Raw genomic sequence first — 26,686 nt, forward strand, 5'->3', positions numbered from 1 at the left:
GAAGATTTCGCAGGGAAGGTCAATGCTGATTTTTTCTGGAGAAGGACTCCGAGGGACAGACAGTCAGGTGGAGCGAGGCCGACTCGGTGGAGACCTCGCTCTGCCTTGCTGTGACAGTGCTCCTCGACGTGGTCTCCTGGCCCTTTCTTAACAAACTTGGGTCATCTGTGAGGTGATAAAAATCAAGAAAACTCGATTGTTGAGGTCTGGGAATAAGTAAATTTTTAAAAATGTTTTATTATTTTCCTTTTTTTGTAGTACTGGGGATTGAACCCAGAGACATTCTACCTCTGAGCTACACTGCCAGCCCTATTTTTTTATTCTTTATTTTGAAACAGGGTCTCGCTAAGTTGCGGAGGGCCTCACTAAGTAGCTGAGGTTGGCCATGAACCTGCAATCCTCCTGTCTCTGCCTCCCAAGTGCTGCGATTACAAGTGGGCGCCACCACACCTGGCTGTAAGTGAATTTTTAAACATAGACAAAGCTGTTTACCCTCATCCTAACTTGCTTTGTATATTGAGGCGTTTGGTGACTTCTTAATTAATTCCAGTGGATCATCTTTGCTCACCGTGCCCTGCGTCTCAGGAAGTCGCAATCTCTAATTCATATGGTTTGTGTCCTCTTTAGGTAATGTTCCTGAGGACTGATTTAAGAAAAAAAATTCTATTTTAAATAGTTCTCACATATAAAGAACCACTGGTTCTTTATTGTTTGGAAAAGTGGAATATGCTCATTAATGTCCTTACTCAGTGCCCCTCCGGATTTCAGAAAAGGAACACTGGTAATGACAATAACAGTTACTGTCATGGAGTAACGCAGAGAGAGAGATCTGCTGAGCACTTACACACCAGGCACTCTTCTAAGCACTTTGCCTATCTCATTTACTGCTTGTTATGATTGTATTATATTTGCTCCTTTACAGATGAAGAATCCAGGGCAGAGAGAAGCCAAGCAATGTGCTCAAAAGTTATGTGTAGCAGACAGCAGAGCCGGGATGCTTTGCATCCGGAATCAAAGGCTTAACCTCTGCAGGCTAACACAGTAAATGAGGTTCCAGGGGCCCTCCCTCCTGAAATGGGTGTGGTGCCATGCTGGAGAGCCATGATTTCTCCCAGAAATAGAATGGGAGCCACAGATGGGAGCCACGGGTGGAACTGAAAATTCTCTAATAGGCACAGCAATGGATGCTGTGTGCACATATTCCTCTGTCACCCTGAACTTCATCAAGGTGTATGATTACAGTGCACCCACAAAAAAGAAATTAACTTTAATAATATATTCTACTTAACTCAATATGTCCAAAATATTATAATTTCAGCATGTAATCTATATGCATAATTACTGATGAGATATTTTAACACCTTCTGTCTCATGCTGAGTCTGGGACTTTGGGTGTGTATTTTACCCGAGGGCCCATCTCAGTGCATCCTCACCACATTTCAAGCGCTAAGTGGGCCCACGTGGCTAAGAAGTGCCACGTTGGAGAATGTCGGTCTAGAACGCACCTCACAAATAGTGTATTGTTCTCTTCCAGTTTTCAAGAGACCTTTCAAATTACATTTGAAGGCATTTTTTTTTAAGAGTGGTGTCTTTAAGTCAAGAAAAGTTTATAATTTGCAAGTGTTAAAGAAACTCTATTAAAGAAAAAGTGGCCATGGGTCCCAGTGGGGCACCTTTGTCAACAGTTGGGTCCTTGACAATATCAGAATCCCCGGCTCCCCACTGAGCAGGCTGGGGAGCAGCTTACAGTACCTGGAAATATTCCTTGAGCTGTCTCAAGAGCTCCTCAGAGATTTCTGCAGGACGCCTGAGAATTCTGGGTATCAGGGATGGAAAATTTATCATGTCAAAGAAACACAGCATAGCTTCTGCTTCTCGTGTGGTTAATGCAGTGTGGGCAATGCTGTGAATTGGTAGGTAGCACTTTCATCAGTACTACTCACTTGGTTCATCAGTGCTGCTCACTTGGTTCATCAGTGCTACTCACTTGGTTCATCAGTACTACTCACTTGGTTCATCAGTACTACTCACTTGGTTCATCAGTGCTGCTCACTTGGTTCATCAGTACTACTCACTTGGTTCATCAGTACTGTTCACTTGGTTCATCAGTACTGCTCACTTGGTTCATTAGTACTACTCACTTGGTTCATCAGTGCTGCTCACTTGGTTCATCAGTACTGCTCACTTAGTTCATTATTACTACTCACTTGGTTCTGGCTGTTGAAACATGGTAGTCTTGACATGGGATTATTCAAATGTCTATCCTTGGCAGATGTTTACATCAGCTAGTGATTTGGGGTCCTTCATCACCATCCGTTCATTCTGTAGTCCTTCTTAGACTTTAAATAATGCCTAGCATTTAAAACTTAACCTAAATGCTTAGCTTTGTTATAACTTCCATCTTTTTTCTTCTATTATTATTATTTTTTTGGAAGAGGGCACAAGGGATGGTATTGGAGATGGAACCCAGGTATATTCTACTGAGCTACACCCCTGGCCCTTTTGTTTTTTTGGGGGTACTGGGGATGGAACCCAAGGGCATTCTACCTCCGAGTTACACCTCAGCCCTATTTTTTTATTCTTATTTTTAAGCAGGGTCTCACTGAGTTGCAGAGGACCTCACTAAGTAGCTGAGGCCGTCCACGAACCGCAATTCTCCTATCTCAGCCTCCCAAATGCTGGGATTACAAGCATGTGCTACCATGCCCGGCTACCTCCAGCCCTTTTTATGTTTTTATTTTTGAAACAGAGCCTCAAGACATTGCTGAGGGTCTTAATAAGTTGCTGGGACTGGCCTTGAGTCTGTGATCCTCCAGTTTCAGCCTCCCACGTGTGATTACAAGGGTACATCACTGTGAATACAAGTGTGAGTCGTGGCAAACAGCCCATCCTTCCTACTAGCAGTGGGGTTTTGGTCTGGCAGAGCCTTTGAGCATGCTGGGACACTTCTCTAAGCCTTCTTGTCCTCATCTCAGTGTTTATTACCAATACTTCTCTAAGTTTTTGTAAGATAAACAAGATAATCCTTATAAGCAGTAAGAGCAGGGGAAGAACTTCCATCCCAAATATCAATAGCATTCCCTGACCTTCTAGTCTTTGTCATTGACCTTTCTCCCTAAGCCCTAGGATAGACTATGTCAACTGAAAACCATGATTCTACTCTATTTTTGCAATACTTTATATGGGTAGGAAGTTCTTTATGGAGGACCTCTTGTTCAGAGATACTTGCCATTTAATGTTTCAGGCAAGCAGTGTATGGCCACTACCCTCATCTTCATTGGTTCCTGGCTCTCCCTTATGTTCATGTATGTGAACAAGAGATATCTGGAGGGAATTGAACCCAAACTGGTTTCTAGGTCAACCTGATCTCCCCATTGATTTATACTATTAGATCTGAAAAGAGAGGGATTGAACTAGTTGATTCCTTGGGGTCCCTGGGGCCTCCAAGGACTGACAACATGGATGCAGAGGTAATGAGGGCTGGGTATAGGAGATGCTGGCATGACCAGATCTTCTGCTGAAATCAGTCTCTGTCCCACTGGGCCAGTGTGCCTTGGGATGCAAAAGGAGGGAGGCCCTATAGGTTTCGGCTGTAGGAGGCCTGTGGCCTTTTTACATGCAGAAAGGCTGGGAGAACTGGCTAACCATTTGTAAAAAGATGAATCTAAACCCCTATATCTCACCAAGCACAGGAATCAACTCAAGATGGATCAAAGACTTAGAAATTAGACCTGAGACTGTGAAGTTAGTAGAGGAGAACATAGGTTCAACACTACAACATATTGGCACAGGCAGTAACTTTTTCAACAAAACCTCCAAAGCTCAGGAAATTAAAGCAAGAATAAACAAGTGGGATGGCATCAAACTAAAAAGTTTCTTCTCATCAAAGGAAACTATCAATAACCTAAAGAGGAAGCCTACAGAATGGGAAAAGATCTTTACCAACCACCATTCTGATAGGGGGCTAATATCTAGAATATACAAAGAGCTCAAAAGACTCTACACTAGCAAAACAAACAACCCAATCAAGAAATGGGCAAATGAACTAAATAGACACTTCACAAAAGAAGAGATGCAAAGGGCCAATAGATACATGAAAAGATGTTCTACATCATTGGCCATCAGGGAGATGCAAATCAAAACTACACTGAGATTCCATCTAACCCCAGTCAGAGTGGCAAGCATAAAAAAATCAAATAACAACAAATGCTGGCGAGGATGTGGGGAAAGAGGAACTCTTTTACACTGTTGGTGGGAATGCAAACTAGTTCAGCCACTATGGAGATCTGTGTGGAGATTCCTAAGAAAGGTGGGAATAGATCCACCATATGATCCAGCTATACCACTCCTGGGTATCTTTCCAAAGGGGTTGAATTCAGAGAAATACAGCAACATATGCATACCTATGTTCATAGCCGCACAATTCATAATAGCCAAGATATGGAACCAACCCCAACAGATGAATGGATAGCAAAACTTTGGGAAATAGACACAATGGAATTCTATTCAGCCATAAAGAAGAACAAAATTATATCATTTGCAAGAAGATGGAAAGCCCTGGAGAACATTATGTTAAGTGAGATCAGCCAAGCACAGAAGGAGAAGGTACATATGTTTCCTCTAATATGCCCAAACTAGGAAACACAGAGGATACCAGTGGGACTCCAGATAATGGAGGGGAAATATCAGCAAAGTGTGAATGGAAAGATAGGAGAGGAGGAAGGCTTATCTTGATTAATGAGGGTCTACATCTGAATATGTATAAAATTATGAATATGACATGGTTACCCTGGACAACCATTGGTGGGAGGGGGGAAGGGAAAATGGGGGTGGGGGGAGAGGGCACCAAATATAGTTTAAATGTATACCATTTATGTTCAATAAAAAAATTTGTTTAATAAAAAAATAAATAAGATAAAATAAAAAAGTAAAAGTCTGTAAAAAAAAAAAAAAAGAAAAGAAAAAAGAAAGGCTGGCCAAGTCGGGGTAGCCTAAGCTGCTATGTATCTCCAAAGGTAGCAGAAGCTCTCCCAGCATCTCCTGCCTGGTAGCCTTGGCCCTGCAGAGAGCCCTGAGAGACTCACACTGGAGCTAGGTCCTGATGCGGCCTCCTCGTTTTCCCAAATGCTCTTTGAGCTTTCTGACCTGGACCCTCGTGGCTTACTCTCTCCCAGGGCCCCTTACTTAAAGCTACTTCACGCTGGTGAGCGTGGCCTGCCTCTTGGGCCTCACAGAGTTGGAGTCAGCCTGCCGTAGCCTGCTCGAGCAAGTCCAGGGCAGGGCTCACTGGGTTAGGCCAGCTGTGGAGGACAGAGGGCGGGGAAGGGTGCTGAGAGCAGCGTGTAGCAGGACGTGTTCCCTGCAGAAAGAGGCCTGAAAGCCAAGTCGCTGGCGTTCCCTTCTGGTCTTCGTACAGACCAAGCTTATTTCTACCTCAGGGGCATCATCCATCTGGCAACTGTGCCAGAAGCCCTTCTGTCAGACCCTCAACCTGCTCTGGCCACCTCTGGCTTCTCCAGGACCCACTCCCTCTCTTCATTCCTTCACTCTTCTCTATCATTAGTACTTACTACTATCGGAGAAGGTAGAGTATCGTATGTTCTACTTTTACATCTGTATGGGTTTTTGTTCTTTTCTTTTCTCCTATGATTGTTGGCTTCACAGACTCAGGGATATTTTATATTGTTCACTTTGTACAATGCCTGCTTGGCCCTTAAATATATTTGTTGACTGGCGCATGGCTCCTAGGAGACCTCCAGAGTTCCCAAATTTGCTTCTCTCCTCTCAAGAACTCGGCTGGTGTTGACGGTGCCCGTGGTTAAGATTCTGTTACAATTGTGGATGAGAAGGAGGCATTTCAGGGATCTGATCTAATGCTGAATTTTTCTATTGAATGGATATGTCAGTATTGTTAGTATTTCCTGAGTTCATTGAAATTTGTTATATTTTGTTAACTTTCTTTTTTTTTTTTTTTTTTTTTTTTTTGGTGGTACTGGGGTTCCTGGAAGCCCTTCTTCCTCCGGGCTACACTCCCAGACCTATTTTATATTTTGGAAACAGGGTCTCTTACGCCAGCACGGCTGGCTTCGAACCTGCGCGATCCTCCTGTCTCCGCCTCCCAAGCGCGGGGATTACAAGCGTGCGCCACCACGCCCGGCTATTTTGTTAACTTTCTATTAAAATAATGTTATAGTATATATTCTTCACATATGTTTATTATCATTATTAATTATTTAGGATAAATTTTCAGAAATACCCATTACTGGGTATGAGTGTTTTAAGACTGTTGATATAGCTTCTGAAGGTTCATACTGATACTAACACTATGAAGTTAGAATACGTGTGTGTGTGTGTGTGTGTGTGTGTGTGTGTGTGTAGTGCTAGGGATTCAGCCCAGGGGCAGTCTTCAAGCTATACCCCTAGTCCTATTTTATTTGAAACCAGGGTCTTGCTAAGTTGCTGAGTCTCACTAAGTTGCTGAGGCTGGCCTTGAACCTGCCATCTTCCTGTCTCAGCCTCCCAAGTACTAAGATTATAGATATGCACCACCATGCCTAGCTTAGAATACGTTATTGTAGGCACACCTTCCTATGATTTTGTCAACAAATATCACATAAAAATTAGGTCGACCTGGTAGAGGAAAACAGCATTCTGTAACCTATTTGGTAGAAATTTCTTTGATTATCTAGGCGATTACACTTTTTTTTCCTTTAACTTTTTTATTTCCTTTTTAGAAATTTGTCATTTCATTTCTTTAGTTACCACCTGCTTGATTATGATTGTTCATTTGGTTTTCATGATGCCTAAGATTCTTTTAGTATACATATTAAAAAATTTATGAAGTATAACAATATTTTCCTTTTTATCTTTTTATTATTTGTAATTTTTATGAAAATTGTTCTTATTTTGAACCTGATGTTCACCTGAGGTTATTGTTGTTATTGTTTTTATTTTTCCTGTGTGTGTGTGTGTGTGTGTGTGTGTGTGTGATGTGTGTGTGTGTGTGTGATGTGTATGTGTGTTACTGGCTATTGAATTCAGGGATATTCTACCACCAAGGTACATCCTCAGCCTCAGCCCTTTTTTATTTTTTGATTGTTATCACTGTCTCATCATCTAGTCTATAGAGCCCCACAATTTGAAAAATACTGTTTTTCTGTGTGTATATATAGCAGTGCAAGAGATATTTTATCATTGCACCTAATAGCTTCCTAAGGAGAGACATATGTGCACGGATGTATATAATATGTACATTAATTTTTTTTAAAGAAGAAAAGGCCTCAACTCTTAGTTCTGAATAGTGATTCTTAGAAAGTACTGCCAGGAAGGAAATGGCAAAAACATAATAATAATAATAATAATAATAATAATAATAATAATAGCAGTAGAAGTAGAAAAGAAGTTGGTAACTTGTGGGGTTTATGGAGTGGCTACCAGGAGCCAAGGAGATTAGAGAAAGTGCTGGTTGGACATTCTTGGTCGCAGATGGGTGAAGTTCCTGGAAGGGTATAATCATTCTGAAAAAAACCACACTTTCATTCATTTGGGGTTTTATTTTCCCAAGCCTTCTGTGAAAGTCTGTTACACTTGTAGCCTTGGCTCTGTGGGTTTGTGAGGGTGCATTGGTTGTGCAGGAGATGGGGTCACATGCACCAACAAGACCTGCTGTCCTTTGCTAGTTCAGTGGAAGTGGGAACTTAAAGCCAGGTGGCCCCATGCTTGCTCCCCTGGTTCCAACCTCATCCTCCCCTTGGAAAGATTGGGAAGGAAACTGGATTCCTTGTACTTGATCTCAAAAGACCCACTGGCCCCAGCTGACATTTTAATGGTAGTTTTATATATTCCGTGTTCATTCTATTTATGGATTTGCAACATATCAAGATCTTTCCATCAAAGACCTAGGAATTAAGCCAGAAACTTTGCAGTTACCAGACGAGGGCATAGATCCAGCTTTCCGTCATATAAGCACTGGTAAAGATTTCCTCAGCAAGACCTGTAAAGCTCAGGGGGAAGAAAAAACAAACAATAAGTGGGATGACATCAAATTTTAAAACTTGTGTGCAGCAAAGGATACAACCAAGAACAAAGAGGGAGAGCCTACAGATAGGGAGAAAATCTTTGCCAGCTGCTCCTCTGGTAGAAGGCTAATATCTAGAATATATAAAGAACTCAAAAAACTTAACACCAAAAAAAAATATCAGTCTTCTAAAATGAGCACGCAGTTCCTACTATGGAACCATGTTATGACTCCTTTATGCTTATCACGATGGATTTCTTAGGAAATTAGAAACTTTTCCCTCTTAGTTATACTGTTAGTCTGAATGTTCTACTATCTAATTTTTGCCTGTCTAACAAGCTCTTTAGTGTAAACCCCTTGAAGTAGGATAGTTGGTTCATACCATACGCACATGCAATACACCAGATTGACCTTTAGAAAGAATGTACCAATTTCCACTCTTATGAGCATGTGGCCAGGACTGGTTGGTGAGTCATGATGAATACAGGAACATGATTCCTCTTAATGTGTGTTTCAGGACCAACAACAAGAGCCGTACACTTAGGGGGAAATCAATCTATTGCCCCACAGTTCTGATGGAGCTGCATGACCCAAGTTGCCTACTTTCCTGAGGAACACAATACGAAACAACTCATCTCTTTTTTTCTAGTAGATGGTCCAAATGGCAATCTAACAGAAAGTCTAGTCAGCTTATGGGGGGAAAAAATGTGTACAATAATAGCATAACGTCGCTCTAACCAGATTGATGTGTGTGGTTATAAATTGCACCTTTGGAGTTCAGCTTTCGTGTTATATTTTTGAAAATGGCATCATTGAACGTGGTGCATATGTTCAGCCCCTAACTTAGCTTTGGGACTAATTTACATCTTAGCTGCATTCCGTGGTTGGGTGACTCAGAAGTTATTCTGACCCTGCTACTGCTATACTTTTACAGCATGTAGAAATGATTTGTGAAAAATAGAAACAAAAAGGTGATTATTAGTTCATCACAAAATTCCAGTATCTATACTTGAAACGAAATTGTGTTTTTTTTTTTACTACTTATAGAAAATTGATTCATTTATTATTATTTTTTGTGTAGTACTAGGGCTTGAATCTGGGGACACTGTACCTCTGAGCTATACCTCCAGACCTATTTTTTTTTAAATATTTTTTTTATTGAAACAGGGTCTCACTAAGTTGCAGAGGGCTTCATGAAGTAGCTAAGGCTAGCCACAAACCTGTAATCCTCCTGTCTCAGCCTCCCAAGTACTGGGCTTACAAGTATGCACCACCACACCCGGCTAGAAAATTTAAATAAGACTGTTTATCTTTAATTTAATGAAGAATTCAGGCTTCAAGTTAAATTCTTAGTTAAATTAGGGACCTACCAGGCAGTACTTTTCACCATACTTTTTAAAATTGTGAAACATAACCTCTATAAGAAAAATTTATAAAGAATAAGAGTATATAGTTAAACCAAAAAAAAAAAAAAAAGAATTGTAATCTGAACGAGGATACTCATTAAGACATATATCATGTAATTTTCAACCTTAACCTTTCCTTAAGATAATTCTTTCTGGTGGAAAAAGGGACAGAGCCACGCATGTGTGTGCAGTTACGAAGGCTTAGGCAGTCACAAATGAGCAGAGCAGCACACACAGGCAGGGAGGGACGTGTGCAGGATTTCCTGTGTTCCGTGTAGATTTGTGGAATTCTCATTTAAAAGCTGGCTATTAGCTGGACATCCTGGTGCACGCTTGTAATCCCAGCATTTGGGAGGCTGAGACAGGAGGACCGCGGTTTGAGGACAGCCTTAGCTACCGCTTAGTGAGGTCCTTTGCAACTCAGTGAGACCCTGTTTCAAAATAAAGAATAAAAAATAGGACTGGGGGTATAGCTTGGAGGTAGAATGCCCCTGGGTTCCATCCTGAGTACCACAAAAAATTAAAAATAAAAAAAATAAAAGCTGGTTATTCAACAGGGCAATTTTTAAAATAAGTTGGATTTAAGGGCTCCAGGCTGGCTCCTATTATACTATATTTTCTATTGTCTTTGTTTATTGTCTGCTAATATTTTTTCTTTGATTAAACAGATTGCTGAGCTGAATGAAATAGAATACATTGAAAATCTTCCTATTCTTCGAATTCTCAATCTTTTAAAAAATCCAGTTCAGGTGAGAGTTCATTTGTATCAGAAGGGGAGATACACATTCATGGCACACTGTGTGATACTTTAGTATGTGTATACAACATGCAAGGAAGGAGGATGGCCTGGGAATTTCTCTTCTTTAAAAAGCACTTTTGATAAAGAGCATTAGGAATCTGAGTACAATGTGTTTATCTTCTCAGTGTCTTGGGAAACAATTGAAAGGGTTAAGTAGTGCCTAAAATGACCTTTTTTTCCCCTTTTCTTTAAGAAACAGAATCTTCTTTGTGACTAACAATCTCTCCACACAGCACTAGCATCAGGGAAAGTAAAGCTTGGAATCAAATGTCATTTTCCTGCTCCCCGTGGTCATCTGTGACTCATCTGGGTGCTACTAAGGATTACAGGGTGGAACTAATGAGATGGTGGAGCCCTGTTCTTTCTTTCACAGGAGAGAATACAAGACCCCAGAGGTAGAGATAGAATAGGGTTCCCATTTTCTAGTAAAGGGAAGACAGCATAAGATTAAATACCTAAAGTCATTTGCTAGGATATAGCCATGAAATTGGAAGGGCTGTGAAAATAATTGTAGAACAAAATAATATATCTCCTGGGGTTTCTTAACATCCAAGATGAAACAGCCAGGTTATTCTAACTCTCCACTAATAGCTCCATTCTCCTGGCCTTCTTCCCTCTCTCCTTGCTCGCTCTCTCTCTCTCTCTCTCTCTCTCTCTCTCTCTCCCTCTCCTCTTCTCTCTCTTTCCCTCTCCTCTTCTCTTCCCTTCTCTTCTCTTCTCTTCTCTTCTCTTCTCTTCTCTTCTCTTCTCTTCTCTCTCTCTTTCTCTCTCTCTCTCACCATCTTAGCTTCCACAGACTCTTGACTATATATGTATCTCTGGAGACCTCTCTTTTTGTGTGTATCTTGATGAGTATGTACAGACAAGTGAAAACCAAAATTAAAAATTAAAACATGGAAATGATTTAAAAACAAAAACAGCCCTCAAGATGGGAATAATAGCAGATAATTTAAAAGCAGTTCTAGGATAATAAAATGGCCGTCATACCCCAGTTTCAGACCCATGAAAAGTGTTTGTACGTTTTTCACACCCTAAACCTTTCACACATTAACTTATTTTTATGCAAATCCTCCCCGTAACGTTTACATGTGGAAGTACATAAAATAAACTTAAGAATTATTTTAATTGAGGTAATAATTGTATAGATTTATGGGATGTGGTGTGATAATTCAGTACATGTATAAAACATGTGATGACTAAATCAGGGTAATTAGCATTTCCACCTCATTTCTTTGTGTTGGGAAGCTAAGTAAAATATACTTTTGTATATTCATTTCATGTACATTCTCAATTATAAAAAGCATCATTCACTAGTATTTTGACCTTCACAGAGAAGTAGCTTCTTAATACAAAAAAAGCTCAATGACACTTTTAAAAGGCAGATAATTCTAATCCACCAGCTGGGAGGGAGTAATAAGGATGCATTTTGTAAGTGAATATTATTTTCTCATAAGATGAATTCATAATGGACGATACAAATAAATAATAAAACAATAAAAACACTAAGCTTCCATTATTTGCAATAAGGAAACTCATTCACATTAGAAAACAGGGTTTGGGTCCTGGCCTTGGAATCTTTGATGAGATGCTTCACCTCTCTGAGGCTTGGGTGTGTTTTGCTTTTGAAATGAGGATAATACTATAATACTACCTACCCTGCTTTTCTCACGGGGAGATTAATAAGATCCACACATTTGAAGAGCTTTATAAATTGCAAGGCACAGCCTGCGTCTGAGTTGTGAGTCTAAGGGGACTCTTCAGCAGGACAATGTGGAGCCCGTGAAGGGGTGTGGGAACAGCGGCCGTAGCTGGTGAAAGGCCTGGGCTCGCAGAATAGACTGCTGGTGCCTCTCACGTGGAAAAGGGAAGGAAGGCAATTGAGTGATCTTCTTGATATTTTAAATAGGAAAAACCTGAATACTGGTTCTTCGTAATATATATGCTCCTGCGACTAACAGAATTAGATCAGAAGAAGATTAAAGTGGAAGAAAAGGTATGTAAGCATTATCATTTCCTGTTTTTACACAGGTTAACGTGCTCAAAAGCTCACACAGCCTGCTGTGGGACCAACACAATCCATCAGGGAGAGGCAGAGCAATATGTAAATTGATGCTTTATGTAGGGCCTGTTGCTTTGCCAAAGGATCTGTCAGTGAACTCTCTGCCAAGCTGGCCACCAGCAAATGCAGTGAGAGGCCTGCCACTGATACCTGGAAAATGTGGCAGTGGGGGGCAGAGAGGCCCCTCTTAGCAAGCTGCATTGTGGCTGACTAGACGTTTGAGTGACTCTCCTCTTTGGAGAGTATAGGATTCTATCTATGTTGCTTTAAAAATTAACAATGAAATGTATCATAATGCCATTCTTCTGCATAATCAAAAGGCAGTCAAATAATTCCCTACTCCGATATTTTAAACCCTTTAATTCAGCTCTCTAAAATTATGATTCGTCTGGTCATAAAATTCCAGAGTAACCAGCCCCTGAATGCTGGAACCTGCCTCCCTCCCTACACAGCCATGACAGAAATGTCTACCAGTGAGGGATTTCTTAGCTAGGTGCAAATTTGAGATAGGGACGAAAGCAGGTATAAATAGGTAGAGAGGTACATCTCCCATCTCATAAATGTCGTTCTGCAATCTTGGCTAAAAAGAGTTACAGATGCTCCCTGTTCATTTTTATTGGCATTTGCAAAAGCACTTAGACCTCTTTTCCTTGAACATTTTGCAAAAGCAATAAAATTTAAAGCCATATATTAAGTAAAGATGTGGTGGATGGGATAATGTATTTAGAAGGTTGGCAAAGACAGGGCGATCGGGTGCTGTCCACTCTGAAGAAAAGGCCCATGTCCTTGAATGGAGAAGGTTATGCTAAAAGAGGGGGCACTTTTGGTAGAACATGGTGATTACTCTTGGTGAGATGGCATGAGAAAAAAACTCCCTGGTATTAACTACGGAGAATCTAGAACTAGAAATTTTATTCCTTCTTCTCGTATTAACACTTGTAAAATACTTGGTATATTAAAAGTAATCATGGACTTCAGAGGTTTCATTTTATTTATAGTCCTACCAAACCAAGTGAAATAAAGTCGTAGGGGATCAAAGGATTCCACTCAGCATTTTAAAATAAATTATCATTATTTAGGGATTAGAGAAGTTCGAGTTGACATGAAGACCTAATACAAAGGCTCCTGGGCATGTATTAAATTGTTTTGTAAACCTGGCTGCGTGTCTCGACTGTTTCATTAAAGAAAAATCCAAGCCTTGTCTTCATTTATAAACCAAGCCTTTTTCCCCCTTTTTACTTTTCTACTTCTGGCAAAGGTGTCAGCGGTGAATAAATATGACCCTCCCCCTGAAGTGGTGGCAGCCCAAGATCACCTGACTCATGTCGTCAACAGTGTCATGCAGCCACAGAGGATCTTTGACAGGTACCTCTTAGGTCTCCATGGGGTAGAGCTCAGGGTGGGCAGGCTGAAGACAACATCCTCGTTTTCCTGAGCCTGCTATTTTGTGACCCATTCCTGCTTTCCCCGAGAGAAGGGGCCAGGTTCTCATCTGATGGACGGTATCATCTCGGTTATTGGTTGGCATTCCTGGTACAGGCTGCTCACTTGCCTGTGTTTCCCCAGGCATGGTGATGTGCTGACTCATCCTCACCCTTTTATCCGGCCCCCTGTGCATTGGCTACCCCAAGCCATGCGATGGTGAAACCTTAGGGTAGCCACACAGACTTTCACTGACAGAAAATTGTGGTCATTAATCGCCATCGTAAATCTTTCTAAGCTGAGGCTGAATGCTAAACACCCCTGCCAAAGAGCATTCTGTGAGTTCAGATTTTTAGGGAGTCCCTAGAAGGAAGCCCAGCTAGCCTAAGGGAAACCTGGAATAGTCTCTGCTGAGCTGCAAGCAGCGCACCAGGCAGGAGTTGCCCAGCTTGGTTGAGCACACGAATAGAGTCTCTCACCTCTAAATTCTAAGACAGACTTGCTGGGTTTTCTCCATTTCTTTTTAAACAATCTGTTGGAGCAGATGGCCATTTATGCTATAAGTATAATGCAGAAATTCTATCAATACCCGAAGGCGCTTTAAAAATACTTGTAAAACTCTTGGCTATAAATGTCTTCTCTTCTTCATGTGATATTTGCTCCTGTTCTTCACATGGTTGGTTTCCCACCGAGAGCAAAATGTTTTATTTTGCAACCCAGGACATGATTTTTACATATAATCTAATAATGTAGACATTGACAGTTTTATATGTTTATGGACGCCCTCTAGGTGAAATGATTTATCATTTATTTGCATACATCTGGAGAACAAAAGCACATTGGATTTAAAAGAAGGGCATTTATGTCCTCATTGTATTTCTTTTCTAGTTTATAATATTGTTACTGGTTCATGCTTTAGGGTACATTTATATAAAAACATGTATCAAAAATCTGTAGCAGTGTTTACAGATCAACATGACTTTCTTGATCATTTCTGTCAGGCAAACGAGCAAAGGCCAAGTGGGCCCTGATGTTCCTGGATGGAGCCCTGCCATGGTGCTGGTTTAGTAGCTAGGGTACAGGCCTGCCACCGCCCTTCCCGCTCTGGGCCAGTGCACGGCTCTCTGGGGGCACAGATGTGGGGCTCCAGGAGAGGAACCCTAACCCTTGGCCTTGCACAGTGTATGTTGCTTAACTGAGAACCTCTCTTGGCATGACTAGGGTGAGGACTCCATATATAAATGACATGCACAAACCTTGACTGTGGCCTGGTAGTCTTTGATCACTTCCCTACCCTTTGGTATGATGATTTTCCCTAGACTGTCTCAACTCCAAAATAAGTGTTTCTTTAAGAAATGGTGAGAAATGGTACTTATCATAATCTAGGTGCTAGCAGCACTCATTGCTGCTAGGATTATCATTGTTTCTAGGCCTTTTACTGAAAAGAGCTAGGAACATCATCCATCCATCCATCCTATTTACATCTATTCATCCAAATTTTATCTCTCTCTATCTAGACATGCTTATGTGTACATGGCTGTAGAGAGATGAAGTAACTCCTGAATTCATAATGATACTACATTAGATCTCAAGACAATAGTTAAACTTTTATTTACTCCCTCTCTATAATACCTCTATCTCCTTTTCTCCCACACTAAAAATTCTCGTTCTCAAAGACAAAGAAGAAGATAGGATTGTGAAATCTCACAATTACTTTTTTAAAACTGCATATCGTACCACAGTGATATCAGGATGCCAATACAAATGTTACCACCAACAGTGAGTACTTTAAAAAAACATGAAAAGCATTTTTGGCTTATTTAGCCCCTCCCCATATTTTCATTGTGGTAAAATATATGCAGCACAAAATTCCCACTTTACCAATCTTTAAGTGGACAGTTCTGTAACATTAAATGTATTCACAGTGTTGCAACCATCACCACCACCAAAATATTCTCATCACCCCACAGAGAAACTCTGTACCACCAACCAGTGACTCTCCATTCTTCCCTCCTCCTAGTGCCTGGCAACTTCTCTTCTTTCTGTCTCTGTAAATTTGCCTATTCCATATATTTTATGTACATATCAACCACCCCATTTTAAAGTAGTATGCTACCATATCTTTTCTTTGGAAAAACTTAGTAAAGAGCCAGGCGTGGTGGCGTACACTTGTAATCCTAGTACTTGGGAGGCTGAGACAGGAGGATCGCAGGTTCGTGGCCAGACTCAGTTACTTAGGGAGGCCCTCTGCAACTCAGTGAGATCCTGTTTCAAAATAAAGAATAAAAAACAGGAATAGGGGTATAGCTCAGGGGTAAAAATGCTCCTGTATTCCAAACCAGTACCAAAAAATAAAAGCTTAGTAAAATAAATTTACATGAATTTTGTTTTATGAGCCAGGTGTGGCGGCACTCACCTGTAATCCCAGTACTTAGGAGCCTGAGACAATAAGATAGCAAGGTCAGGGGCAGCCCCAGCAGCATAGTGAGGCGCTCAGCAATCTAGTGAGACCCTATTTCAAAACCAAAAATAAAAAATGGCTGGGGGTATAACTCTGAGGTATGATGCCCTGGGCTCAATCCCCAGTACCACAAAGCGCGCGCGCGCACACACACACACACACACACACACACACACACACACACACTAAATTTTTATTTGTGCTTGGAATGTTATTTTTGATCCATTATAATCAATTTGTTTCTGCAAAGTAGGAAAATTTTTCTATATATAATGTCTATGAGTAGGAAAAGTTTTCTATATATAATGTCTATGTGTAGCAAGTACTCATTAATTGGGGCACAAGCCTTCACCTAATAGGTTTAGTAATATGATGTAGTAATAAGCTGTGTTAACTCACTCCCGTTCTGTGTTGTAGCACTCTTCCCAGCCTGGATGCCCCTTACCCCATGCTGATACTAGCTGGTCCTCAAGCCTGTGGGAAACGAGAACTTGCCCATCGCCTCTGCAGGCAGTTTAATACTTACTTCAGATATGGGTAGGTATGCTTGTTGGCTTGTAAGACTTAATAATTCTTCCAAGTTGCTGCATGTATCAAGAGTTCCTTCCTACTAAAATCTCAGATATTGCTAACTCTGGTTATTTGTTTTAAGCCAGTTTACAAATGTACAAAACACCTTTCTGTGTATGTAGGAGGGGGGGTAATGGGGATCAGGGCCATTCTACTTCTGAGCCATCCCCAGCCCTATTTTATTATTTATTGTGAAACTGTTTTACTAAGTTTCAGGGGACCTTGCTAAGTTGCTGAAGCTGGTCATGAACTTGTGATCTTCTTGTCCCAGCCACTCAAGTATTGGGATTAGACACAGGCACCACTAAGCCTTGCTCAAAACAACTTTTTAATGTTATACTTAACAGCAAAGCTATAAGTGCAAGCACATTGAATACTCAACAGATACGAGCTTTTTGTGAGGACAGAGTACCCCCCCGACAGTGTTAGTCCTTGGAAGTAATCCGTTGATAACACTGGATTGATGTTATTCGCTGGTCTTGGAGAGATAGAATCTTGATTCTTGTGCCATTGTAACTGATGTGGTAGAGCTGATTGTTACAGTATACTCCTGGTGATAGAACTTAATAAGTAGTAAGAAGAAATAAACTTTTTTGTCTTTTGTGAAGCAGGCAGTAAATACAGACTGACCCCCTTCTGAAACAATCAAGCTTGGCACATTAATATGCTATCGTGCATCTTTTTCATAAAAGGTTCATTAGCTTCTTTGCCCTTTATTATACTATAGTATACACTATATTTTTTTTCTCTTTCCTCCAGATGTTTAACCTAATTCAGTACCAGAACAAATCGCTCTCCAGGGTTTGAAAGACCCTTCTTTCTAATTAAACAGAATGGTGTTGGAGGTAGGATCTTCCTGGTGCAGAAGGAGGTACAACAGCAGGAGTTTCAGGGCCGTGATTGGTTCAGCTGGGATCTAGGGGCAGCCTCCCCACCCCCGCCCTGCTTGGGCCTCTTCCTGGGACATGGCTGGTAGCACTTGAGCCTCTGTATCTTCAGACAGGCCTTTCTCTACTGAGGCACATTTCAGCAGGAAGAATGGGGCAGAGACAGCAAGTGGTTCCTGTCTTTCCCTTTAGATTAGCACTCAATACACGCAACGTTTTCTGGAGCACGTCATATTCGATGAGTGATTTCCTAATGATCCAGTTATAATAGAATATCTCATCCTCTTCTGGTGGCGTGCCTGTAATCCCAGTACTCTGGGTTCAGTCTCCAGTAACACGCACACACACACACACACACACACACACACACACACACACACACACCTGGAAAACTGGAGCCATCCCCAAAAACCAGCCAGCTGGGTTTATAGATGTTTTAGTAGGGTTCTGGGAATCAGGTGTGGAATTGTTACTGTGTTCTCTTAAACTGGTTTTCTCGTTATTTTCTATGTATGGCAAAGGAATTATTTATAGGTTAGTGGTACGTGTCAATGAGTTGAGGATGTGACTACAGAGAGACGGAGGACGGCAAAGAAGAAGTTCAAAGTTATGCTATTACAGGAAAAGTCTCTTCCTTAAACCACACATCTTCAAACAACATAAATGCCATTTTAAGCTGGTTCATTTACGTTAATGGTATAAATTTTAGCCCACACTTGGACAACTCTTGACCAACAATAATTTGGTCAAGATATGTAAGGTATTCTGAAGTAACAGAAATCAATGAAAAGTTAATATTAGAATAAAAAAGTATAAAGAGCCATTATGCCATTGTGAAGGTACTGAGCCTGTTTAAAAGATAAGCTGTGCACAGTGACTGGAAGGTCCAACCAGGGCAATAGGGTTTGTGCTGACTATTGTGCTAATGTGTAAGTGTTGAGCCTCTCAGCAGACCAACGTGGACCGAGGGAGCCCAGGTACCTGCGGCTCCCTCTGCATCTCTGGTACCAACTCTGTTGCTAATGGTCGCTAGCCCAGCCCTTTTTATTTGTTTGCAATATGCTACTGCCAAGACATGCTTGGTTGATGTGTTCTTGTCGGTTGACTTACCAAGATTCTTGTCTAATCTGCCCCCACATTCTCAGCTGGCTCGGCATCCTCAGCTACTAATTTTTCACTAAATCCCCATCTTTCCCTTGTCAGAGTGCGTAGCCATCCTGCGTCAATTGATTTATTTAATTTCTGTTTTCCCTCCTCAACAGGAAGCCCAGGGAGTGCAGGGACCATGGCAGGCGTGTTCACCGCTGAATTCTCTGCCCATCATATAGCCGGGCACTGTCTATTAAATGACCCATTAACTGACTGAATGAGCGAATGGGTGGTTACATTAATGGTAATATATGCAACAGTTAATGGAAAATCTGGTTAAGAAGCAGAGATAATTCCCCTGCAGGAGAACTGGCTGAATTCATTCATTCAACAAGTATATACTGAGTTCTTCCCATGAGCTAGTTCCTGAGGATACAGTAAGAACAGGAATGGAGAGATGCTCCTCCATGAGATTTGTAAGATAGTAACTCAGACCTCAGATATCTAACAGGTGCGATGTAAAATCTGGGTGGAGGCCTGAGCTGGCAAACCAGAATCCCAAAGTGATCTTCATGTCCTGTATCATTAGTGCTGCCATTGCAAGGATTTTTACCACCCTGGAGGGAATTAGTGGGGAGTGGAAAGACTCCCGCAGGTCCCTGCCAACGACATCCTCACTCAGCCACCTCCTTCCAGCTCAGAAGTGTCTGCCAGCAGCTTAGCCTCCCCTGGAGGCCGAGATCAGGGCTTTTTTAGTGGCAAATTATTCTAAGAATTCCATCAAGGCCTGGATCAAAGACCATGTTGTGGGATAAAATAGGACATTATATAGCTAGTAATTTCACCCATTGAGAAAGTACAGTAGTTCTCCCATTCTATGCAGCAACTTTCTAATTAAAGTAAAGATAAAGCCAAAGCCTATCTTCAGGGGCAAGCCATCACTCTTGTTTAGATTTTCTTTTCTTTTATTCTTTACCCAACATAAGTTTTATTGATATTTAATTAAGCGAAAGAGGGCATGAATTGTCTTACCGTGAAACATAAGAGCATTCGCGAGGATACTTTCCCTGCCGTTTGCCTGGATCTTCTCTCGTGTCCTCTTTAGTCCATGCTCCTCCTGTATTTTTACTTCCTTTGTAAATCGCTTGCGCTCAAGATCAAGGCGCCCAGTGAAATTTTCAGATTCTAAGTTGCATATCCAGATATATAAATAAATATCATAATTCAGTCACATAACAAAGAGTGGTGTGGCTAAAGAGATTCTATGTAGTCTTAGGTTTTGATTTTTCTATTTGTTCTTGTTTTTAGAAATAGGTTGAAAGCTCTTTCTTGTATTAGTTATGAGTAGCCCGGAGATATGCATTTACTTCAAAGTCTGTCTATTTACCACACAAATCAGGGATTTCTTGGAAGAGTGTTAGATAATGAAGGCACCACAAAAAAAATAAACAGCAGCAGCCTGTTTACCGTCCAGATTTCAAGCCTAGTGCTCCAAATAGTCCTTTCTTCCTTACCTCCCTGTTTTATATAAATCTCTGTTTTCATAACCATCATATTTTTCTCATGATGTTGACTACTAAGTATATTTTATTTGCGCCATTATAATAAAGTAAAAGACCACGGCTGTTTAGCTCCATGAGATGATATGAGGCACAGCAACCTAAAGACAGCCATATCCAATGTGTCCATTCATCGACATGTGACAGACTCGTAGAGCTGTTTACTCCTTCAGACAGTGTTTACTGAGCATCATCCATGTGCCAACGTGCTGGTGATAAAACTGAAATGAAGAGACAGAGGTCCTGTCCTCCTGGCAGCTTGCAATCCGTGTCCTATGTGGTTGAAGCAGGAAACGCTATCTATCAAGATGGTTTGACGGGCGCTGTTATGAGGGCAGAAAAGAGGCTTCCGAGAGAAGTAAAAAGATGTGCAGAACGGGGCCGCGGGGACGGTACCCCTGGCGGAGGAACAGCAGGCAGCGTTCATTAACCAGAAATGGCACACTGTAGTGCAGTTAGGCTTGAACAATGAAGCAAGATGGTGGAAGACAAAGCTGGAAAGATAGACGAAGGTCTGATCACAAAGGGCTTCTAAGCAGGGGAATAGAACGATCCCAGTTAAGTTTCAGAAAGCATACCCTACGGGCAGTCTGGGAGAGGGCTCCGGGAAGGAAGTTAGTTAGAACAGTGTCAGGTGATAATGGTCAGGGGTCTGAAGGTGGTATGCAGTTGCTGGGGTGTGGACAGAGCAGGGGCTTTGTGGGATCTGATATTCAGAGGCAGTATGTGCTGGAATCCTTTGTGTTCATAATTCTTTAAAATGTGTCTATCTATGAGTTTATTGACATGTATTTGGGGTTAAGGCCAATTTAATTTACCTCCCCAGTGCAGTAGGCTTTACATGAGCACCTGGGCTTTTGTGGCTACCCGTTGTAAGAGCTTGCTCGCTGACAATGTGGTATGCTACCGCGTGCTTGGATTCAGATGTGCTCGCAGCCAAGCCTCTGCCTCAGCACTGGTAGTAGCAAGAAGTTCATTATTTCCTGAGGCAATCTGGTCCAGAATTGAATTCTAAATCGGCATGCTTCCGAATCACACTGAAAAAACGTCTCCTTCCTCATCCACCTGCTCGCTTTTCTTAGACATCTGTTCTTCCTATTACATTTCCCTTGATACTTTCATTCTCCAGTATTTGGCCTGGCCGTCCAGATTCCTTTCCTTCCTGATCGTCTCCATTTCATGGGGTTGGTTTGCGAGCAGCCTCGATGACAGAAGCGAGGCTGAACTTAGACCTTAGAGCATCTAAGCGCACCCGTAGGCTTGTACCGCCACCAGAGAATCAGTCCGGGATTAATTTCTACCTCAGTCCTCTTGTCCCGTTAAGTGAAACAAGAAGTATGGCTCCCATTGCAAACCACAGTTTAACTACTTACCATAATTCATCGTGTAAATGTATTACTAAATAACAAACCCATGGAAATATTTAGGCAAAGCAGAAGGATATTGAAAGCAATGGCCCAAGCCCATTTCTTTGTCTAAAGAAAATCACCATCCATTTCTCTAAGTAAGTTGGGTAAAACATTGCCTTCACTACATAGTGTTTCCTTTTTAAGACGTTCCCATTTGGGCAACATACTACACAGAGGATGTTTCTGTGTGTGAAGACTGGATGACAGCTACAAAAAAAAAAAAAATACAAGTCATCTCGGGTCTTTCTTAATAGAAAGTTCCACAGCAGCCGCGGGTCTTGTTGGCAGCAGTCTCCACGGCAGGGGAGCCGTCGTCTTATTTACCTACCTAGATGCTTCAGATTGCTCCTTTGTTTTGTCTTCCTTTTAGAAATTCTGGGAGAAAAAGTCCCTGCCACTCAATTTCTTTGTTGGTAAATGTAAACCCAGCGTAGCATGTAAGAACTGTGCTAAGGGTTCATAGCCCCGGACACCAGGTCGCAGATTTGTCTTCCCTGACTGTCAGGGACACCCATAGAAAGAGGGTCTCGGGTCTCTGCCAAGGCGTGGGGAGAAATGCCAGTGCCTTCAAACAACAAAATAAATGTCAATGTTTTGACAGTCTTCTCTAGGAATATACACTCTCTCCTGAGTACACACTATACGTGTAATGCTAAGACCTTCAAAATGTTCTAATGTTGTTAATTCTTCATTATAGTACATGGGGAACAGTTGCATGCATTATAAATATTTGTCTTTGACTTTGCAATGGAGAGGCTTTCAAGATCTCAACTTTATGTTTTAGCGATCACAACTCTAGTTTTTAATGATTGCAGTCACTAGTGTGACATTACCAAGAGCTGACTTTGGAGGCCCAGCCATTGCTGCTTAGTCACTTAGGCAACCCTGTGCCTCAGTCTCATCATGTGGAAAATACAAGTCAGAAATAGTATCTGCCTCATAGTTTCTGTGAGGAGTAAAGGAAATAACATGCCAAGCATCTAGCTATTCTCACCCTTATGGGGTGATCTGAAAATCAGTTTGCATTCCCAGATCGCAGCGTTGGGAAGGTAGGATGATATAAACCAAGAGTCCTGGGGAGTTGGGACTAATAGTTCCGGCACCGATACCAGCCTGCGGTGTGGCCTTGAGCAAGTCACTTTTATAGTTATCTGTACAGTGAAGCTCTTAGCAGCTGTTACCCTTTTCACATGTTTCATCTCTCATTTAGCTTACAAATGATTAGTATACGCCTGCTGTGTGCCAGTCGGGAAGGCAGTGGTGAACAAGACAAACTCCTCCTCTTGTGATTGCTAGGTTTTGCTGGAGAAGGCAGGGAAAATCAGATAACTATATGAAAGAAGGCAGTTCAGGTACAGAGAGTGATCAGGGCATGTGATGGATAGAGGTGTTATTCCAGACAGTGGATAGAAAAGGCCTCTCTGAGGATGCTCAGAACAGGGAGCCGGAAGGATGGCTCCTCTGTTCCCAACACACCCACCAGGAATCCAGGGGCATAACTCTCGTGGTCTCCCTATGAGCAAGCGCCATACAGGTGTTCGCCCTGGGGAGACCCTTAGAGTAGAAGAAGAGAAGGAGGAGGAGACTGGGGTGCGCTGGAGAGGAGAGGGAAATTGATCCAATTATCTTTTTATGTGTGTGCAAATATGATGCAAGGAAACCCATCACTCTATATGATTGAGATGTACCCACAAAAACAAAAGGCCTCTGTGGTTGAGTTGAGAATCCCATTCAGCATTGGACTCGTGGATTCCCATAGGAGGTACACACACAATATTGATCCGGGCCTGCAGCACAGAATAGATGAGGTTTCTGTGCCCAAGCGGGGAAGGGACTGGGGGCCGAATGCACACAGTGGAAGGCGTCAGCACAGGCTGAGGCTGCAGGGGGACAAGAGGCGCACACTGCTGCCCCGGGAGGTCAGGAGGGGCATCAGAGGGCGACGCAGTGAATCTTGGAAACAAGCACACCGGCCAGGGGGAGGGGGAGGGAGGGAGGGCGGGCATACATCAGAGCAAGGAAGAAATATTGTTATGTCCCTTCAAATACTATTGTACCACGGCAGAGGGGCTGATTCAGAAAGTGATAAATACCAGTGAGTAAAAATTTCATATTGATAATCTAATATTTGTGTAATCCTTATAGTGATTGAATGGAGCCTAGCATTTCAAAACCACGGCATTTTCACAATTACATTGCTTTATGATTTACGATTTGTGGATCCGTTGCATTTTTTAAAGCATTTTTTTATCCTGAAATCTCTTCCATTTTGAATTTCAAGTGAATGGAAACAGACCAGATTATCTATTTTGTGATCGCAGGGCCTGTCACACCACAAGACCACCTTACTTTGGAGAAGGGGACCGAGTTGACTATCACTTTATCTCTCAGGAAGTTTTTGATGAAATGCTAAACATGGTAAGCATGTTCTCCTTTATTTTTATTGTGCCAGCAATACATAGTCTCTGTCAGAATCATTAGGAAATAGTGATTTAAAAGAAGGGCCAAATTCAGTTCCGTGCTTGTTGTAAACCCTCACGATGTGAATTTTTTGTTTGCTTGTTTTCGTTTTTACCAAAACCCCAGTAATCTAGTCATTGGCGGGAGTGCACAACACCCTTGTCTCCGAATTAGTTGTCTTAAAATTTTTTATTTGTTTTTTCTTGGCCTTTACATGCAAAGGGAATCCTCATGACTCTAGTGTGTTTTATCTGTGGAAGTATATGCTTATGTCCGTGACTGCAGCACAGAATAGATCCATCCCGGAGAGTGTCTCGAGCTTTATTCGCTACGAATGAATCTGTAAACCTCTTATTTTTCTTCAACGTGGGCCTTATTTTTCTGTATGTTATCATTCTTTCTAACACTGATAACCATACACCACTGTTTTCTCTTCTGAAACCTACTGCAGAACAGGATGAGGGGCCAGTCTGCTTTTGCCTTTGAAAGGTCAGCGGCCAGTGAGCGACAGTTACAGCTACCTCTTCCCTTCCCCTCCTCTCTTTTTTTCTGTCTTCTCCCCTAACTAAGGGACCTGGCTTGGACTGCCAATGTACACAATCATGGGACAGTTAAGCAGACTCTACAGATTTCCCTATTGTCAAAAGAGCATCATCGCCGGGCGTGGTGGCACACGCTTGTAATCCCCGCGCTTGGGAGGCGGAGACAGGAGGATCGCGCAGGTTCGAAGCCAGCCGCGCTGGCTTAAGAGACCCTGTTTCCAAATAAAAGTATATAAATAGGTCTGGGAGTGTAGCCCGGAGGTAGAAGGGCTTCCAGGAACCACAGTACCATCAAAAAAATTAAAAGCATCATGGACATTATGATGATTTCTCCCAGAGCTATATTTTGACAGTTTCGTTTGACTTATTAAAGGGACTCTGGAATTTTATATTTCTAAAAACCTTAATAGAGAATTTGAGGAATTGTCTTAATATTACTAAGAAGTACTCTCTTAAGACTTTAGGTTGAAAGAAAACTGGTTTCCAAAATTAATGTTAATCTCTCCTATTAGAGTGTGAGGCATTTTTCTCTCCCTTCAGTTCATCTGTTCTCAGGACTCACATACTCTCCTGATGTTCTAGACTTTATCAGGTCTATAATCAAAGTCGGCTTCAAACCTCAGTCTAAGAAATCGCCATACTTCTGTACTGTATTTAGCCTTAGAGTTTTATTGCCTCTAGAAAAAAATCCCATGTGTTTGAAAAATACTCCTTTTACTGATTTTTTTCTAGCAAATATTACTTCGATATAATGTAATTTTCTTCAACTTGAATTTCACCTCTGATTTCTTTTCTTTAATCTGAGTGTGAAACCATTTAATGGAGATGAATTTAAGAGATTGAAGTTGGGCGTGGTGGCACACACTTGTATTCTTAGTACTTGGGAGGCTGAGACAGGGGGATCACAGGTTCAAGGCCAGCCTCACCAACTTAGTGAGGCCCTCTGCAACTTATTGAGACCCTGTTTCCAATAAAAAAATAAAATAGACCTGAGGGAGTAGCATATGCCTCCGAGGGCAGAGGTAGAATGCCCCTGGGTTCCATTCCCAGTACCACATAAACAAATAGACAAAAGAAAAAAACTTGGAGATTGTAAATTCATGACATACTGTCATCTTCCCAAATCATGTCCACACACTCACCCTTCTATACATGGACCCTGCTCCACATAATACCCTCTCAGACAGCCTGGCCCCTTCAACAGACTCTACCCTGGCATACCCCACCCCACAAACCCAATACAGACAGCCACATCTGCTATGACAGGTCTATCACATGGACCTGAACATCCTCCTACATACGCATTCCTCCTCACACACACACACACACACACACACACACACACACACACACAGCCATTCCTTCCATAGCCATAGATAGGTAAACCCTTCTCACAGGTGCATACAGAGTTGCCCACAGAACCATCCTGCTCTGGTGAACATGAAACTACAGAGCGAGCTGGAGGCCTTTGAAGCATGACACTTACTCTTCATTATGAAATCTACATGCAGAAAGAAGTGAAAGGAGCACCCACCACACCATAATGGGGGGGGGGACCACAGCTCAGTTCTTGACCAGTCAGTGCAAGGGGATCTCTTTTATACATAGCTGCAGGGCAGGAGCTCTCCCAACGATACCTCATTTCAGAAAATGTTTTGGGGATCTTTAGAGAATGGTCCTCTTACACACAAATAAACAAGCACATGTCTGCAAAGCACTTCGAATGTGCATGCATTTTGAAAACAGGGTAAGTGACAGCATCAGGCAGGTTCTTCAGAGAATCAGAACCCATGGGATGTGCACAAGCTGTAGAAAGAGGTTTAGTATGAGGACTCGCTCCTGTGGTCCTAGAGACTGGCAAGACCAAATCTACAGGGCGGGCAGCTGCAGGTCTGGAGAGCTGATGCTCCAGGTGAGGTCAGAGGCTGACCTTTGGCTCTGTGCAGACCTTCAGCTAATTGAGGAGGCCTAGCCGCATTGTGGAGAGCTGTCTGCTTCCTCAGTCC

At 41.9% G+C, this 26,686-nt stretch overlaps 1 protein-coding gene across 1 annotated transcript in view; it reads left to right on the forward strand.

Annotated features, from left to right (window-relative positions):
- The window catches only part of LRGUK (leucine rich repeats and guanylate kinase domain containing), a gene marked incomplete at both ends in the record, with an annotated part of 115,026 nt that overhangs the window by 32,642 nt on the left and 55,698 nt on the right, over positions 1-26,686 (forward strand). Inside the window, 5 exons of the mRNA XM_080701233.1 lie at positions 10,092-10,172; positions 12,129-12,215; positions 13,540-13,646; positions 16,582-16,701; positions 24,000-24,096. Coding sequence (XP_080557359.1) covers positions 10,092-10,172; positions 12,129-12,215; positions 13,540-13,646; positions 16,582-16,701; positions 24,000-24,096 — 492 coding nt within the window. The remainder of the gene's footprint in view (positions 1-10,091; positions 10,173-12,128; positions 12,216-13,539; positions 13,647-16,581; positions 16,702-23,999; positions 24,097-26,686) is intronic.

Source organism: Muscardinus avellanarius, assembly GCF_963383645.1.
Source record: "Muscardinus avellanarius genome assembly, chromosome: 9".
Taxonomy (NCBI): domain Eukaryota; kingdom Metazoa; phylum Chordata; class Mammalia; order Rodentia; family Gliridae; genus Muscardinus; species Muscardinus avellanarius.